The sequence below is a fragment of the Thunnus albacares genome, chromosome 14, assembly GCF_914725855.1.
Source record: "Thunnus albacares chromosome 14, fThuAlb1.1, whole genome shotgun sequence".
NCBI classification, from domain to species: domain Eukaryota; kingdom Metazoa; phylum Chordata; class Actinopteri; order Scombriformes; family Scombridae; genus Thunnus; species Thunnus albacares.
This window is the reverse complement of record NC_058119.1, coordinates 2,226,021-2,244,298: the sequence shown is the minus strand read 5'-3', so window position 1 is coordinate 2,244,298 and position 18,278 is coordinate 2,226,021. Positions and strand designations below refer to the sequence as shown.

The 18,278-nt window shown below is 39.1% G+C and overlaps 1 protein-coding gene across 3 annotated transcripts in view; it reads left to right on the top strand.

Moving 5' to 3' along the window:
- The first annotated feature begins 10,325 nt into the window (after nt 1-10,325).
- Nucleotides 10,326-18,278, top strand: part of hspa12a (heat shock protein 12A) — a 58,491-nt gene continuing 50,538 nt past the window's right edge. For 2 of the 3 annotated variants that reach the window (XM_044372770.1, XM_044372771.1), the window contains exon 1: nt 10,326-10,855. In XM_044372770.1, the coding sequence (XP_044228705.1) occupies nt 10,813-10,855 (43 nt within the window). In that variant the 5' untranslated portion in view covers nt 10,326-10,812. The remainder of the gene's footprint in view (nt 10,856-18,278) is intronic. The other variant, XM_044372769.1, reaches the window with a different exon arrangement.

Here is an 18,278-nt window from a genome sequence, read left to right as displayed (position 1 = left end):
GCTGTAGATTTTATCCATTCGAGTTATTTTATCATGATATCCTTTAAATGTTAATGATTGAACATGTAATCTCATGCTTTGCAGCCACATTACCATTAGGTTAGGTCAGGTCACACTCTGGAAGTTACTGCCGCCACCACCTGGATGCAGAGGAGAAGAACCGTCCCTTTGTTATCTGAATCTCCTGTCTGTTGGCTAAATCATCTTCATAAACTCTTCCTTTTTTTTTTTTTACTGTAACCCTGCAACACAAAAAAATCACACTGAAAATACAACAGTTAGAACAAAATAAGTGTCTATTGGAGAGCCAAATTCCCATGAATCCTAGATGATACAGGCCTTACCTACCAGAGCGGGACTAGCAGGCCTGGAGCAACAGTTACAGCAGAAACCTTTGGCAACATATTAAAAGATGGTAAAAAAAAACAATTCAGGCCTGTCAGAGAAACATTTTTAAGATGCTAAATCCTCAAAAGGCACAGCTTTCATCCAAAGAAGCCGAACCGCAGCCTCCTCCTGGACACTCTCCTCTCACATCTGAGGCTATAATAGGGCCATCATTCCTTTCTTTTTGTTTTTTTCCTCCAGAGGATGGTAGGCTACAACAGCAGGGTGCCTAAAAAAAAAAACTGCAGCAGCTGCCAAGAAAATGATTCATGCGTGATGACCAGTTTGGTCTAAGTGACACAAATGGCATATGAAATTGGGCTGTATGAAAAGTGTCTATAGTTTGTCACAGTAAGGGGAACTCTGAATGTCTTTTTTAAAACGCTGGTGCCCATTGTAGGGGTCCACTAGGGGTTCTTGACAGGGTTCCAGGGGTCCTAAAAGGGGCCTCATAGGTCCCCTGACAAAATAACGAACAGTTTGATTTCACTTTTTTTTATTTCCAAGAACTTTTAACAGGGGATGGAAGTTTTGCTCCAAGGTTTCTTAGAAAGACGGAACCTAGCTTGTTTCTTTTAAAGATAAAAGTACAAAAGGAATGATCAATATTCACACATTCACTGCTCTGTGCAATCTTGTGGAAAGGAATATGTAACACACAAAATCTTATCATCGTGGCTCACTGGCTTAATACAATGACTAAACATGAAGTTGTGTTTAAAGGAACATGTCTGCACAGTGGTTCTCTTCACCTCCTCCTCTGCCAGTCATCTGTTGCTGTTTGTCCATTCACACAGTCCGTTCAAGCCTCATAGACAACTCATCCCACCGCAGTGAATGTAATGGTGTCTGTTTATGTCAACATGCACAGCTCATTCAAATGAATTCCCGTTTTAATTGTGGAAGCAGTGACGTTAAACAGCTTGCGCAGGGTCTCCACAGGTCACATGAATAAAAGTAGCCTCCGGCCTAATTAGCGCATCTTTTTTCTCCAGTCTAAAAAGCAGGGGACGCATCCAGCTCTCCGCATGGTCGCCACCTCTAATTGTGTCTAATTAAAATCCCCTAGTCATGTTTTCAAACTTGACCAGGTGTGCTTTGAATGGGAGCATTGGTGGGCTTTAAAGTCTGGTTTCAGACTGGTATCTGGAGAAGAATCGCTTCTGACGCTGGAACAGAGACAGCTGAGGTGAAGCTGAAAACTTCTGGGTGTTACTGAATACTGACGTGTGTGTGTGTGTGTGTGTGTGTGTGTGTGTGTGTGTGTGTGTGTGTGTGTGTGTGTATGTGTGTGGTCCAGGTATTCCTCAAGTTGTGTGGATTTAAATCTGTAAACATGGTCATGTTGTGGGGACTCGAAGTCCCCTTAAAGTAAATCATGAATTTTAGGGTGAAGACTTGGTGTAAGGTTAGGGTTAGGGTTAGGACTGTCTCCACACCCTAGGTCTCCAGGAAATTAATGTAAGTCAATGTAATGTCCCCTGAAGTGATGAAAACACGACTCTGTGTGTGTGTGTGTGTGTGTGTGTGTGTGTGTGTGTGTGTGTGTGCGTGGTCTGGTTTGTGCTTCTACACTATTATACAAACTAGTTTATAATAAAAGACATACTGTGGCTCTGAATCAGTCACCATAACTTAACCAGTGATTTGCTGGTGAATAAAAGGAGGATAAACACCTGGTGTGTATACCTGTTATAAGTGTTGTGATAATGCATTTTTCAGACCATCCAGCGCTTTATTTAGCTGTAGAAATTTTCTCTGCATATAAAAGAACACTTAATCCTTCAGTTTCTCTGAAAAATCCAAATTCACCAAATTTGGATTTGGTACACAGTTTTGACTGAATAGCGACGAATTGTACAAAAACAACATAATCAAGATAAAAACAAACTTCACCCTCTAACAAAGCAAGCCTGATCCGTAATATGTCAATATGATCTGAGGCTGTTGAACTGGTGAATATTATTTGCATATTACCGTTCTTTAACACAAATCAAGCTGAACACCAAGCCCTCATTAATGAATGCAGGATCAATAGCGAAACAAAGGTATATTTCAGAAATATGATGGTGATAATACCATTGAAAGATGCTGTATTAAACAGTGGAGCTAAGACAAAATCATTCAAATGACTTTAGTAAAACAGACACAATTTGGTTCAAAATGACTAAAATATTATCATATTTTGAACCACCAGTATCTCCTAAATTAGTTTAGTAATTTGTTTTATATCTCTTAAAAATGTAAGAGTGTAAAATGTGTACTTCTGTGTAAGTGTCAGTGTAGCAGGTAAATGTGATTTTGTTTTTGTTCTCTGTACTTAAATTGCAACAAAACCGCCCCTGACCCTGTCTGATGATACAGATTTTTTTCTGCATGTAATTATAAATCTAAATCTATAGCATACATCAGAAGTGAGATATAGATGATAAATTGGAGTTGTGCAGATTTATATCAAGCCTAAAAGATTAAGTCAAGTCTATCAGCTTTTGATAAGGGCCTTGTTTTGACATCTGCTTGTAGAAAAAGCTGAAAGCGAGCTGGGGGCAGATCAGACAATCAGCACAGATGTTCAGGTAGCTCAGCAGTGTTTTGAGTCATGCACAGCCCTTTGTTTAAGCCTAAGAAGTGGCCGACCTGTCGGTGAACCCTTACCCAGCATGCTTTGGAGGATGACTTAATCAAGAGAGTCAGAACTCATTAAGTCTCAGGAGTGTGGTTTACAAAAATCTTCTTATTTTAGATGTGTCAACTGCAACTGCAGTCCACAGTCATCAGTAGACAGAGTAACGCTGCTTACTGCAATCTTTTCAATTCATATTCCTGCAAAACTGAAATAACTGAAATATTGCACATAACCTATTATGACTGAATTTATAAATATTGTTACATTGTATTTATGAAAATGTGCTATTGCCTACAATTACATATAAAATGCAACTCTATTTGTATTTTATTGCAAGAATAATTTTGTTAAAGACACTTAACTGTGACTTAAATTATGCAGCAAAAATATACATGCATATATTTTAGTTCTATTTATTGAAACTATTGAAATATGACTTAAAATGCACAGAAAATGGCTTATGAACTTAAATTCTTATTATAATATTAAATGTTAGAGTTGATCAAACAGACTACATACAAATACTGTGGTGACTGAAGATAGATCAACACAATTCGTCTGTATAAACCACCTGATTTAGTGGTATTTTTATACTCTAATATTTCATTCTATCCATGTGTTAACTGAGTTATAGCATACAGTCCCCAAAATTAAAATAATAAACATATTCTATAGTAAAAGGGTCATTCTTGGGACTTTAAAGAAGTTAAAAAGCTCAGGACAGTATTTCAGCAGTTCAGACTACAGTTTTATGTATGGATTTTCTTTATTTTAGCTTGATTAGTAACTTCAACAGTATGCTATGCAGCTAGTTCAGCCAGTTGGGATCTCTTTGTCCAAACCTTAGTGTAATACATTCATCATGGAAACCTGCTGGCCTGTAGTCTGTCTCCATTTTCTACACTTACAGCTCCCTCTAGTGATGATCACCGAGCACTGCAGCTTCAGTTCATTTTGTTGATGTCCAGCATCTTCATGATATAAATTTTAGTGTAATGAAGAATGAAGAGTTTAGCTGTTTATGATAATTGGTAAGTCAAAAATTGCAAAAACACGCACCTACCACCATGCTATTGTAGGTTTATATATACTAACTAGAGTTCAAGCATGTTGCATTTCTCTCCACTGATGTGACAATTAATTAACTGTGATCTAAAGTTGGTGAGCAAACCACCAGCAACAGAAATGAAAAAGAACTTTAAGGGAAACTCCACAGATGAAAAAAAAGAATGGTCAAAATCAAAGCAGCAGAGGCTACGATACTTTACTACCTAGTTTGAGTCAAGCTCTAAAAATGATGGCTCCTACTTTTTCCTCTAATGCAACCAGTAGCATCTTTCTGTTAGACCTTGCCTACCCATGTTTTTCAAACTGAAGCTACCTTTAACCATACAGACTAAATAAGAGCTTGATTCCAACAAAAGTCAGATAAATGACATCATTTAGACCCTCTACTCTCTTCTAGCAGAAGAACGCAAACAGCAATAAACACATAATATCAAAAAACCTGATGCGCTATGTGTGTATGCATTGCTGTGCACAAGTGTGTGTGTAAAAGTGTTCCTTGATGTGTGTATGAAACTAAATATGTTTCTGTGTGCAGGTTTTTATCAAAATTCTGAGTTCTGAGTTCTTTGAACTTCAACTGACACCTGCTGAGTAATTCTTCCTTAGCAAGTAAATTCCACTTAATCTGTAGATTATATTAGTTCAGGGAATCTCCTGTCAGCACATACAGTATTTGTTCACCAATAATTACAGATTTCCCTCATTTTCATGTAATTTTAGGACATTCTCTACCTTTTTTGGGAAACATATTGCCCTATAAATATCTGGATCAAGTAGACATGGAGCACAATCAGATAATGGTTGAGAATCTATGAACTCAGCACAAACACCAACTAAACCTGCAGATAGATTTCCTCTCAAAGCATCTCAATCACAAAGACTACACACAGCACAATCAAATAATTGGTCCAGTAAAATCATTGCAAGTTGACAACCAAAGATATCCTCTGCATTTGGCAAAATCACTGTACAAATCTGAAAGTTCCATGGTACAAAAATCCATGTCTGACAAAAAGAAGATCCTTTTGTAATTATAAACTGAAGGATCAGTTCAACCAAAACCATATTATCCATGTCGACCATATTGGTTTTATGTCCTGAGGGTTTCAGATATCTCTCTCTGAATCAGTTGCCATGACTCCGCTGTATTCCTTTGAATGATCCACAGACCTCACTTTGAGATATTTTCACTGGGACTCTTTCTTCAGTAGAGAGCAGTGCCAATAACAGCCTCTGCCTTCTCAGTTTTCCAATGAAAACTGAGATGAAGCCAACACATTTACTGCAGTTGAACAGTTTCACCTTGATACATCCATCCATCACAAGTTCTGGGGCAGTGCCTCAGCAGCCGTGAGGAGGACTGAGTGACCACTAGATGGAGTAAGATGCTGGAAAGAAACAAAATGACCTCATACATCCTCACCAGATGCCAAAATCAAGCATCTGGTCCTCCACACTGGAAATACTACACATTATACTGTCAGTGGTGGAAGAGGTATCCAGATCATTTTCTTAAGTTCCAGTAGCAAATCCACAATGTAAAACTACTCCATAAAAGCCCCTCTGAGTGGTATTATTATACTGGATTACTACTACAGATGCAGTTATGTGCTAGATAGCAACAGATGAAAAAAGACAAGAAATGAGATGAGAGATGGGGAAGGACCTTCACCATGAAAAGGGACATAGGCATGCTTTACCCTTATTCCTCAAAATCCTGCTTAAGTACAGTACTTCAGTAGATGTACTTAGTTTGTTCCACCTCTGTCTACATTACTTTACTTATATTTATTCATAGGAATTTACAAAAGAAAGGAAAAAGCCCTGAGAATAACTACACAGGCAAAATGTACACAGTGTTCTAAGACAGTAAGTACACACTCAGTTTTTAGCTTTTAAGTACCAGGAGCTATAAACAGTGGTTCTAGCAGTTCTCAGAGAAACCCAGGTACTTATTAACTGATTTGTTGTAAACCTTATTCTCTATATTTGTTGCATGATACCTTGCTGCGCATTGACTAAAAGATGGTAACCCCCCCCCCCCCCCCCCCCCCCCCCCCCCACCCCCCCCACCCCACCCCCCAAAAAACAGGTTTGGAATTAACTCAAAGTGCACCTATTGAACACTATCAACATTTTCCCTATAATTATTAATAAAATACACAGTCCTTTACAGGAAGCTTCCTTCATCCGGTGACAAATATTATAAAGATACCATATACAGTTACAAAGTAGTAATACAAGTAGTTGCATGACATATGCCTCTCTATATATATCTTTTCTGTCTATAGCTACATCATCAGCTGTCTAATAAAGGCAAAATGCATCAAAAATTAATTTAACCCATATTAGTGTGGGTGTGTTGCTATAGTACCAATGAGAGGATCAAATACAAACCAGGATGGCCAGTTTAAAGGCTTATCATCTTAATTTTTTTTCATTTCAGATTTTATTAAGGACACAACTCATGGGTCACATAGGTCACAATAAAATACAACATGTAAAACAAAACAAAAATGAATAAATTAATAAACAGACACTGCACAGCAGCTTTTACTGCTTTACCACTCTAGGAAGTTATCACAGCAGATGAAGTGTGAAATTAGCCCTATGCTTCATACTGTATACGGGCTGGTATGAATGCTTGCACGTATTTGATTGGCCAACACAATGCATTGATTGACTGTGCTGCGACAAAGGCACAGCTTTTTTGTGGATGACCCAGCATTTTTTTTTTTTTTTTTGCTGTGGCACTGAATCTGATGCAGAGCTATGGGTTGGTCTGAATACAGCTTAACCCCCCCCCCCCCCCCCCCCCCAACCCTCTACCAAATCAATAAAGCCTCTAATGCCACTTACCTCTATCTGGATGGATATCTGATGTTCCAAGATAGAAGCTACATTCATCACAGTGTTGGCCTAGCTTACCTGTCTCATGTTGCTTTTTTGTCCTCAATGTTTCCTTTCTTCTTGTTATTGAACATTGTTCTTTACCACAGTATTAAATGCATGTCCATCTATATTGCTTTCTTTTTGTGTCTGATTTTCCATTAGTTTAATTTAGTCAAAGGATGTGTTCACAATTTTTCAAGTCTGTCCTAAAACAACAGTCAGGAGCCCAAATGAACATTGAAACATGTTTTTCTTGCTGTAATCATTCTTCCTGTTCATACTGACCAATAGAAGATCCCTTCATGATGCACTTACAATATAAGTGATGGGGGACAAAATTCACAGTCCTCCTTCTGTGAAAAAATGTATTTAAAAGTTGATGTGAAGCTAATATGAAGCTAATCCAAATGAGTCAAATCAAGTAGATATCTTTCAATGTTACAGTCTTTTTAGTGCCAAAGTCCCTCTTTTTGTTACTATACTTCCACTACAGCTCAACAGGGAAACACTGTCTGAGGAAACACAAAGAGGGAATTTGATGCTAAAAACACTGGATTTTGGCCTCCATCCCTTACATTGAAAGGACATGTGAAGGGGATCTTTTAATAGCCAGTATGAACAGGAGGAATGATTACAGCAAGGAAAACCTCTTTCATTGTTCATATGGACACCTGACTGTTGTTTTAGGACACACTTGAAAAATTGTGAACCTGTCCTTTAAGTTTTAGTTTATTTATTTACTTTTTAGTATGCTGTCTGGCTAACTGGAGGATTTCTCTTGGTTCAATTTATACCTTGTGCTAGGAGACGTTTGGTCTGAAGTCACGTCCCCTTTCCCAAATGTCGTTTGCACTAGAGACCTGCCTTGCTTGCACACTGGAGACAGTGGACTCACTTGAGGATCAGTTAACAATGTGTAAAAGCACTTTTGATGATGCAGTGTAGTTGTACATGAAACATGAAAACAGCATCAGGTAAAACCCACAGCAACACTTAAGAGTACTGGTGGCAGATGCTGCTGAAATTGAAGTGGTCAGAGAGACATTATCAGTATGTCAAGCAACCTGTCTGAAACTACAGCTCACCAAAAAACAGTGAGCAGGGTGCTTTATGACTTTGAAAATGATATGACTTTTTTGTTGATGTTTGGTTATATTATGACGTTTCTCTTAAAGTTACGGTTTTACTCTCGTAGGATTATGACTTTTCTCTCAATACATTTTAGTGGAGATCTCAAAGTTTTCAAAGGTAGGTTTTGGGAAATGTATAAAATGAAGAGACTGAGAATATTTCCTTTTGATGTAAAGATGAACTCATTGGTGTCTTGGATTGAATATTTCACTCACTATAAGCATCATGAAGTGATGGCATCAAAACCATCTAATCTTTATCTTGAACTCTCCCTCCACTCAAAAATATGTTTTTCCATCCAAATTTTATGGATGGGCCTGTATGCATGATTTGTTACATCACAACTAGTTTGGAAGACAATCCTGGTCCAATATTCAACTTATACAAGTGTGATGTGGAAACTTGAAGCCTCCATTGCACAAACACTGAGAATAGACTTTGCAGTGAAGTAGGAGACATCTTGTGTCCAGCAGTTAAACTTCTGAGATGAAAAATATTTGCATATTCACAGATTTTGGCTTTTTAATGAGGGAGAAGGAGTGGTTGCAATTTTATGGATTTTAACAAGGTAATTAGACTTTTTCGTGGAAAAGCCATATCAGACACACTTTATTGTCTCTAGCGGAGTATGTTTATGTCTTATTACATGTCTGGAGGGGATCGTTAACATTTAACTAGATTCACATAAAATACTCTCCATGTGGTATAAGACATGCCTGAGTCAAATCAGCAGGATGTCCAAAGTAACACGTCTCTGTGACTTACTGCCACAAAGCAACTAATTAAATCAACTGAAAAGTGTAAAGTCAAGCAGCATGACACCATGACATCTTTAAATTTCCATTTTTTTGTTTTTGGAGAAATTTAATACTTTTAGACCAACATGGATGAGAAGGCCTCAAAATGCTTTAAATTTTAACATCCACAATTCCCAGACAACTGGGCAAACTCCATTTACATTTAAGACTTTCTTCCAAAGTGATGTGTAAATGGCAGTTGCCCTCTGCTCAACTGCGGTCAATTTATTTTTTTTGATCCGTGGTAAGGCTATGGATAAATGTGCTTGAGACAGACATCATTTCAAGTAGGCTGCATAGCCCAGATGATTGACCATTCTTTATTTCACTCAAACAGCAGTGAGAACCCTTTCTTTCCTTTACAATCTCACGCATCTCTGAGCTTTCAATGGCTGTGATCTTCAAATGTCTCTGGAAAGAGCAGCTTTTACTCCCATTGGGAAAAAGGCTTGCAAGATGTTGTCTGGCTTTGTGTTGCTACACAGCTTTTCCAAACAGCCTTTTTATGATTGGTTGAACTTTAACAAGTCCATGCGGGATCCACATAGGTTACTGACAAATGTAAAGAAATATTTACATAAATAAATAAATAAATAAATAAATAAATAAATAAATAAAAGTAGAGCGAATAAAAAAAAATTAATAAAAAGGATAAACCAGCAAAACTAGGTAAACACACGGGGCTGAAATGCTGGTCCAACACTGACTCATTTGGGCACACATGGACATGTAAAAGGGCAAAAGTTGTTGTTTGGCTTCTACTGACACCCACCATACATGTTATTACTAGAGAGCTGAAATGATTGGTTGGCAAAATTAATTCATAATTTATCAATCATTTAAGATATTTTTAAGGCACAAATGCCCAGAATCCATTGCTCCTAGCATCTCAAATGTGAGTATTTGTCAGTTTTCCTGTTTTCGGTGATAGTTAATTCACCATCTTTGGTTTGGTTTTTGACTGTTGGTCAGACAAAACAAGACATCTGAATATGTTCACTTGGGTATCAGGGTATAACAATTCCCATTTTTCACTATTTTCTGACATTTTTTAAATAGACTGAACAATCAATAGATAAATAAATTAAATGATTGATAATGAAAATAGTTGGTTGCAGTCTTACAGTACTCCTATGATGGAATAATACTACATCGCCCTCAGTTTTCTGTGTGTAGTTTCATAAAACACAACTTAACAACTGAGCTCAATGAAAACTAAAACTATTAAAATCTTATAACTAGATTTTGACACAGAGTACAAGGACCACATGATGTAGGACCTGTCCTGTCATAGTTGATATTGCATTTCAGTGCTGCAAATTGCTGAGTAATTTACAATTAATCAAATTATGTAAACCCAAATGACATGAAGTAGAAACCTGGGCTTTTGGGGCCCCTGGGCAGTTGCCTACTTTGATCGGTTGGTAATCCAGCCTTGGTTCCATTTATCTACCTGTCCAGTTAAGTTTGTCAACATACCTCTGAAATCTGGACTCCCTCATGTTTGTCAGGAGGAGAGCACAGCATCTCTGCCGGCTGTCCTGAGCAGAGCTGCAGCAGACTGAGCAGCAGCATTCCTGGCCAGGACAGCCGTGAATGTGTTGGGAGGGGCGGACAGAGCAGCAGCAGCAGCAGTCTGGGGTCCAACATCCTCTGTGCTGAGGCACACTGCCCCCCCATACTTCAAAAACCTCCCGACCCTAAATCTTCTACATGTGCTTTTATCGCCTTTCTCATAACGCAGGAAGCGGCCAAGCGAAGTGAAGTTGAAGGGGACACCGAGTTAGCAGCGTGGAGGGTGTTTTTGTTGATGTTTTTTCTTCTTTGGCCCGGTTTTCCCACTAAACCAGGAAAATTGCTTGGTGTGGCTGTATCGGAGAGAAGGCTCGGGAGGAGGTGAAACTGCGGGATATGATGACTGAGAAAGAAACGGCGACAGAGAAGATAATAACAGGTAAGTAAGCCAACTTCGTTAGTGTTAAATGTTTTTTTTTCTTAGTTTTTAGCAGCATCTCTGATAGCAATTAATGCGCGCGCACATACGTTTTGTGGTTCGGTGTGGTGTGTGGGAGTCGTTCACGTACACTTCAGTGACATTCCTGAGGTTGGCGGTCCTAGTAAAGGGTATTAACTCAATTTAATGCTCTATTACGGTGCTATTCACTCTATAAAGTCTTTCCGACATCTGTGCTGCAGTGCAGGGAGGTTGTGTGAGCTATAGAGCACCGCTTTGGCTCTACCAAGGGCAGCCGCAGTGTACAGGACCTCGCCTACTGGCCTGCGTAGAGCAGCACTGTCCAAATGAATATGGCGATAATAAAAGTTCATCATTCTAGCTGATGTTTTCTGATTGCTAGGATGAGCTCGGTGTGTCAGGATGTTCATACTGGCTCAGAGTACCGATAGAGTACATTCGGTCCTCCATAACGGTGCAGAGTTTGGTCACATGGCCCGTCCCACCGGAGTTGTGACTCAATGCAGCAAAAAAGTCTGCACCATGTCCTCAGGTAACGCAGTGCTCATCACCCGCCCTGTGCTGCCGCTGCTGCTACGGGTGTCTGCTCACGCTCGTCCTTCTCAAATCATGATTATAATATGTCGCCGTTTTTGTCATTCTACTGTGTTTATGTCTGGTCGAAGGTTAAGATTGTTTTGCCCTAATATTACTCTTTCCTCCGTCATAGGTAGTACATACCTAACAGTCAGGCGAACTCCATTGAAATTTCTCTCAATTTAATGGTCTGAATGAACACATCCTGTACGTACTAGGAATTATTTAAGATATTTTACAGACACAGTTAACGTTCAATTCGGCATTAACTCATTTAACAGTGTTTCAACTTTGAGCTTTATTAGTCGTCCTGCTATCTCCATCATGATTTCACATGATAATCCACTGTGGATGGCGACAGTAAGCACTGTGCAATCATCCTAAAAAGTATGAATGTTAAAATGCTGCCTGGTGAGTCATTTTTATGCCGATTATTTCAGCAGGTTATACTAATTTGCATGACATCTTATGCATGACTGTTTGAGCAGTGTAACTTTATCATTAAGCAAAGAAGCATTAAATTAGTGGATTATTAAATGGAGTTTGGTTGGTTGAAGTTCTTTCCTTACAAGAGATATTGGAACTAACCTTTCCAAGGGCTTGGCAAGGCTTCAGTGTTATGTAATGTAACTGATAGAGAACCATAGAGACTGCACCCTGCTGATGTTCTGCAGGGATGAGAGCTAAATACCACACAATTGTCATTTCAGCTCCTGAAGCTTAAGAAAAGTACTTTGTGTTGTTGAAATGTAAAACTTGTGGGTTAATAAAGTAAGATTATGAAGAAGGCAGAAACCAGCTGTGAATGCTGTTTTAAGCAACAAAGGCATACTGTCGCCTGGGGTTGAAGTTAATACATTTTGCAGTGGTTGTGAAGGCAGAGCTTCACACATAGTAGAAGTTAAGAGTTTATCACACTGGACAGGCGTTACCATCTGTGTGTGATAAAAAAAAAAGTGTCAAAGTTTACAGAAAATGTAACATTTTCATAAGATTTCAAATACTTGTTGCCATTTTTCTGACTGATTGAGATTATTGCGTGATGATACTGTTATGTGACATGAATGCAGCATCACTCTGCAGATCCCCCACTACTATCAGGCTCTTTCTCCCCACCAGTCAAACCAAACTGCATTAACTTGATGCAGGATGTTGCACAAGCATGTGAAATGTCAACACTAACAGCCAGATGTCATATGTTACCACTGGGGGTGACGCTGATCTTGGCTGATTACTTTTCTGTCAAAACATCTTGTCTGGGGATTTGCATCACATTTTATAAAACTTATTTCTCATCACTAGATCCAGTGTGGCAGAGTCTCTATGACTAATGCCATTTACTTGGACATAATTTGTTTTTCTTGGATTTTGACAGCAGCACTTTGGGGGGGATAAAAGAAACCTTTTTGTTCATGTTGATTTGCTGGATTCATTTTCTGTGAGCCAACACATGTCAGACTGAACGAAAAGCAGACTGATGAGTAGATCAACAGAAATATCTGCCAGGATTTTGACAAATCTAAGGGTTTTTTAAAAGCAAAAACTCTAGTCTAGTTAACTCTTATCATCTAGCTCCTGCTTTTCTAATGTGAGGATTTGCTGATTTTCTCTTACAGTGTAAATGTAACATTAGGGACATTTTAAGATTATCACCTTGAACTTCAGGAAACCGTGATGACATATTATAGACCAAACAATTCATCAAGAAAGTAATGGGCAGACTAATTGATAATGGAAACAATAGTGAATTTGCAGCATCTGTATGGACCAGGACAAACAACACTTTAGAAAGAAGAACAATGGAGAATGTTTGTCAGGCAAATTAAGAGTCCTCATTAGTATTTGACCATTCAAAGGGAGCTGGATGGTTAGAAAACAAATGATCTCTCAGTGTCTGGTAGAAACGGGGATACAACACACACACACACACAGCCAAAGACTGCACTGAAAGAAAAAAGATCAAACAAGAGTATAGAATGAGAATGAATGAGTGGCTCTGCAGTCATTCCTGCTGCGCTGTGATGCTGATCACATCTTAATTTGATCATCATGACAGTGTCTAACAATATCAACATGAGTACAGGTTAATGACAACAGCTGTATAGTGTGATTGGCTATATTGATGTTTCAAATGAGTGATGGCAGGTCTTTCATCATTTTGCAAATGCTCCATTTTTTGGGGTGAGAAAAACTCTGGCCTAGTGAGACAGAGAAAAATATGAGTAGTGCGGGATAGTGCTGTGGAATTAAACAGAGAAAAGTGCAGCGACAAAGCATCTGTTACCATCTTTGCACAACACAAATAATGTCCAACCTCAGTTGAGCTGTGGCACAACTGGAACACAGCAGGAACCTGTTGACCTCCTGCATTAAAAGTTCAGGTTACAGATTGTTAAATTCCTGCAGTGGAAAAACTGTGTAATTGTCACTGGAATATAGATATCAGTCATATGATGTGGCTCACTGCTCACTCATACAGGTGGTGTCACTTACTCTGGCTGATCAGATCTAGAGTTAAAGCTGGTGGAAACATGCTTGGAATGATGTGATGTCATAAAACTCTTTCAACCAATGAGAATGATAACAGGGTAAATTGTCCTAGATGCAACAGCCCATAGATGTGAAACACTAGATGTGCAGCACCTCATTGCTTTACTAGAAGGACCAAAGAGGCTGACATCACTTTCACACACATCAGTATAGAGTGGATGAGAGATTTATTTTTTACATATGGGTCAACTAAAACTACAAAAAGTTAGTGAATGAGGTCACTTTACTGTTAGCTACCAAGTAACAGACCAGCTGACTTCTAAGTCAAAGTTATTGCTGATTGCTAGCTCACATTGATCTGTTAGCTAAACAGATAACTAGCAAACATTGTTTTAATGTTAGCTACGTGTGTGTGTGTGTGTGTGTGTGTGTGTGTGTGTGTGTGTGTGTGTGTGTGTGTGTGTGTGTGTGTGTGTTTCAGCGAGAGAGAGACCATTTATGACATGAATAAATATATTAATATATTACAGTAGGTGTTTCTGACTGTAACTGCCTGCCAATACAGGCCATAACACTGAATCTATTTAGGATTTCTACATAAAAGATATTGCTTAATGGAGTATATTAACCATTCAGAATACCAAAGACAGTTCTTACATATTAAGTTCAGGCAAAATTGAAAAAATGAAATCATTGCCCCCAATATAAATGCACAATAATGAGATTATTGTCATGATTGAAAGCATGATTTGTTCTCTTGGAGCTATAATAGTCAAAATTCTACCGGAATCTTTTTTTTGGGGGGGGGGGGGGGGGTTAATTCTAGACAGGCACAGTTGTCTTATGCTCATTACTTTGAATAAAAATCAGTATTGGTAGAAAAATACAAGGATTATAAGGACAACATGAGGCTCTTTCACCATAGCTTCCAATTACATCAACTATATGGTTCCATCCCAGAATGACGAGTCATTATGACACGTCACATTTACTCTTTTACATGTATGCAACAAACCATACAGGAGAGTGACTGTGACCGTGAGTACAGTGTGTACACACCCACAGAGTCTTGAGAACGGATGGAATCAGGCAACAGAGGTGACACCACCTGCGGGTGTGTGTTTCTCTCTTCACTGCAGTCATCTGTTCTGAACAAAGAAGGACTGCTGTCATTACTGTGGAGGCTTGAACTCCACTCACACTGCTGTTGTCTCCTGATATAAATGTTACATTTCCCATTAAATGAAATGTCACAGGCCATACATTTCATTGTCATATGGATGTAGAATTTAGTAATTTATCAAGTCACATCAAGGACAGTGCTTGTTGCCATGGTAATACAACTTCCACACCTTCCTTATCAGGCACTTAAACAAGACTGACAGTAATGTAAGTAAATATTGTCACTTAAATGACTTGTGCCTGTATATTGTTATAATTCTATGATGAGTGAATTATTCAGATTTAGAGGTGACTCTGCTGAATCATCTGTCTTCCTGCTGCAGTGAAGGCAGAGCCAGTTGCAACATCATCTTTTTAAACAACAGTCCAGACTCTCCAATGACAAAGCATAATTTACAATGCATAAAATAGCCATCCAAAGGAGGGATAGATGCTAATCTCATTATTCTCCAAAGGTGCTGAGGAAGGTGGAGCTAGCTGAGACAGCATTTTCCATTCAGTCACCGGTCAGATTACTGACAGATATTGTGCAGTACAGAGCGGTGCAGGGAGATAACACCGCTCAGCTGATTACTGTGACAATAAAGAACATTTCTAGACATGAGAAGTTATTATTGCCATGTCATTCTTTAACCGCCTCAGTGTTGACATGCTCTTGATGACAGTGAAGCAGCTTGAACCAACATGTGGTTCAGTAGTAGTTGAACTGACTGACTCACTCTGCTCCCTGTCTTCATTACAGTTAGTTTTGTAGTTATGTTATACAGTGATGCAGTGATTTGAGTAAGTAATGTTCTAGTCGGGGGGCTTGTTGAATGATGACAGTGATGATTGACAGTTAGGGGTCAGCCCTATTTTGAGGTTTATCAGACGCCTGAAAACTGTATAGATGTTTATAGTACAATCAGACAGAATGTTTGTCCTCTATCTCAGCTGTTGAGAGGTAAACAATATGCTGTTTAAGTTACAAAGTAATCAACCAGGAATCTTGGCGGCTGTATGGCTGGGGACCCAAGGGAGTGCAGTGTGGAATTTGGTGCAATTTTGACACGCGATATGTTTAATATTAATAAACTTTGAATGAACCAGGGATCAGTGAGCCGCTCTGCTCTGCAGCAGGAGCAGGGCGGTGCCTCAGAGCTCTACTGACTTGACTCCAGCATGTCAGGGAGAGACCAGAGACGAGGCGTGACATGAGTCAGAGAAAACTAAGTATGGACACTCTTACCCTGTGTTTAGACAGAAAATGTAGCGGCATGTTTAGCAAATCAGCAACAGCAGCCAGTGACTACACAGGAGGCACAGGAGGCGTTCAGGTGCATGGTTCAGCGTAGGCCACCAGTGTTTTGGAAGTGCTCAGAGCCCAATTCACAATGAATGTAGTTACATGAGTAAAATGGAGGAAATACTTCCATGAGCAGTTTAAACCAGTTGTGTTGTGATTTGAGTATCACATATGCTCAGAGACCGTGGCTATTGTGAAGCGCCACTACAGACAAAGCACAAATCTTTAGAGCAAACATACCCACTCCAATCCAAACTGAAGGCACAGAAAATAGGAACAATCTAAGAGCCCAATATGATTTGATGCACATTTGATACACATTACTTTATTTTGAAATGCAGCCGTACTTGAAATGAGAGAAGGAAATGTATTTACTATCAGACTACTTATTGTTTATATCATCTGTGTATAATAGAGTGTTAGTGTCTTTCATGTTGTCAGGGTATATACTCTCTTACACCTCACATCAGCTGTATTCATTTTTGTATGCGCTGAAGCAGCGGCCAGAGGTCAAAAAATTGTCCAGTTCTGAACAGGACCAGGATTCATTTGGAAAAGGAAAAAAATTCTTAGGAAATGTATTAAATGAGCCAACAGAGAGTTGTTGCTGGATGAAGTCACACTGTGTTGAGCCAGATTCAACTTTTTGCCTTGTGTTTGGCTTTTTTTTTTTTTTTTTGTCAAAGCCCTCTGTGTCAAGATGCTTGTGGAAGTGCATCTGAACATGGCCTTAGACGAGGTGATACTATGGAGGAAACACTGACTTGTTATCTCTTCTCTGAGATTGTCTGCACAGTTCTTTGTGGACATGTGCAGCTTTAGCTAGGAGAGGCGTCTCTGCATTAGCTTGGGAGGAGGAGCAGTTTGAAGGTCCAAGTCCAAGCTGTTTCACATTTTCCACATCGAGCTGGAGATACTTTAGTAGCTGGACAGACTTATGAAGCATTAAAACTATATGATGTCAGTAAAGCAGTCTGCTACTTCAGCAATGCAGGTTATTGATATAACACCATACAGTACAGTTTTAGAGGAAACACTCAATCTTTGTATTTTCAGAATTTCTGACAAAAGTTTGAAAATATCTCTGCTGCCGCGACTCAAGTTCAGCTGCAGCTTAAAGAGATGAAGCTTCCAGACAACCTAAAGGAACTTCATTTACATGAAGCTCTTGCATGTTGTTAACGTCTGCCTGTGAATTGTGGTGGGGGGAGGGTGTCAGACAGGGGGTTTGGTTGGTGGTGGGTGTTGAGGGGGTTGGGTGATTTAACACCCTGGACATTAACTTCACCAAGATCAGCTCAGACCACTTTCACTAACTGAGCAGTGTGGGCTGGGAGTATTCAGACAGATTAGTGAAGGCTCATGCAGGTTGGATTTGAAATGAAACAATGACCGTAATAATTATTTTACTGAAGGTGTTTTTTGTAAGTAGCCCCCAAAGGGTAGAAAGACCTATGAGTCTGGAGTACAGAGGCAAACCATAAGAAACACATCACTGTCCTAATAATTACAGATGCTACACTAAATATGATATGTTATCAAGTTCAAGCAGCTTTATATCATGCTTTAATGCAGAATTTACTTGTAAGAGGGCCAAAAGTCACTGCCAATATCTGCTATGAAGTTACTGTATGTTGACTGTAGTAATACTGCAGTTATGATAGTGTTCAGTGTTTGGTTGGGAGCAGCGTCATACTGCCTGGTCAGGTAAAACACAGGCTAACAGTGTGTCAAACACGTATTGGCCATTTGTAAACTGCTACAATTCCTCTGATTGTCTAATCGATGAAGTGTTGGAATGTAAATGGTCTGGTAATTCTCAGTCAGCTGTCTCTTCATCACCTGTACTATAGCACATAACTGCAGAGG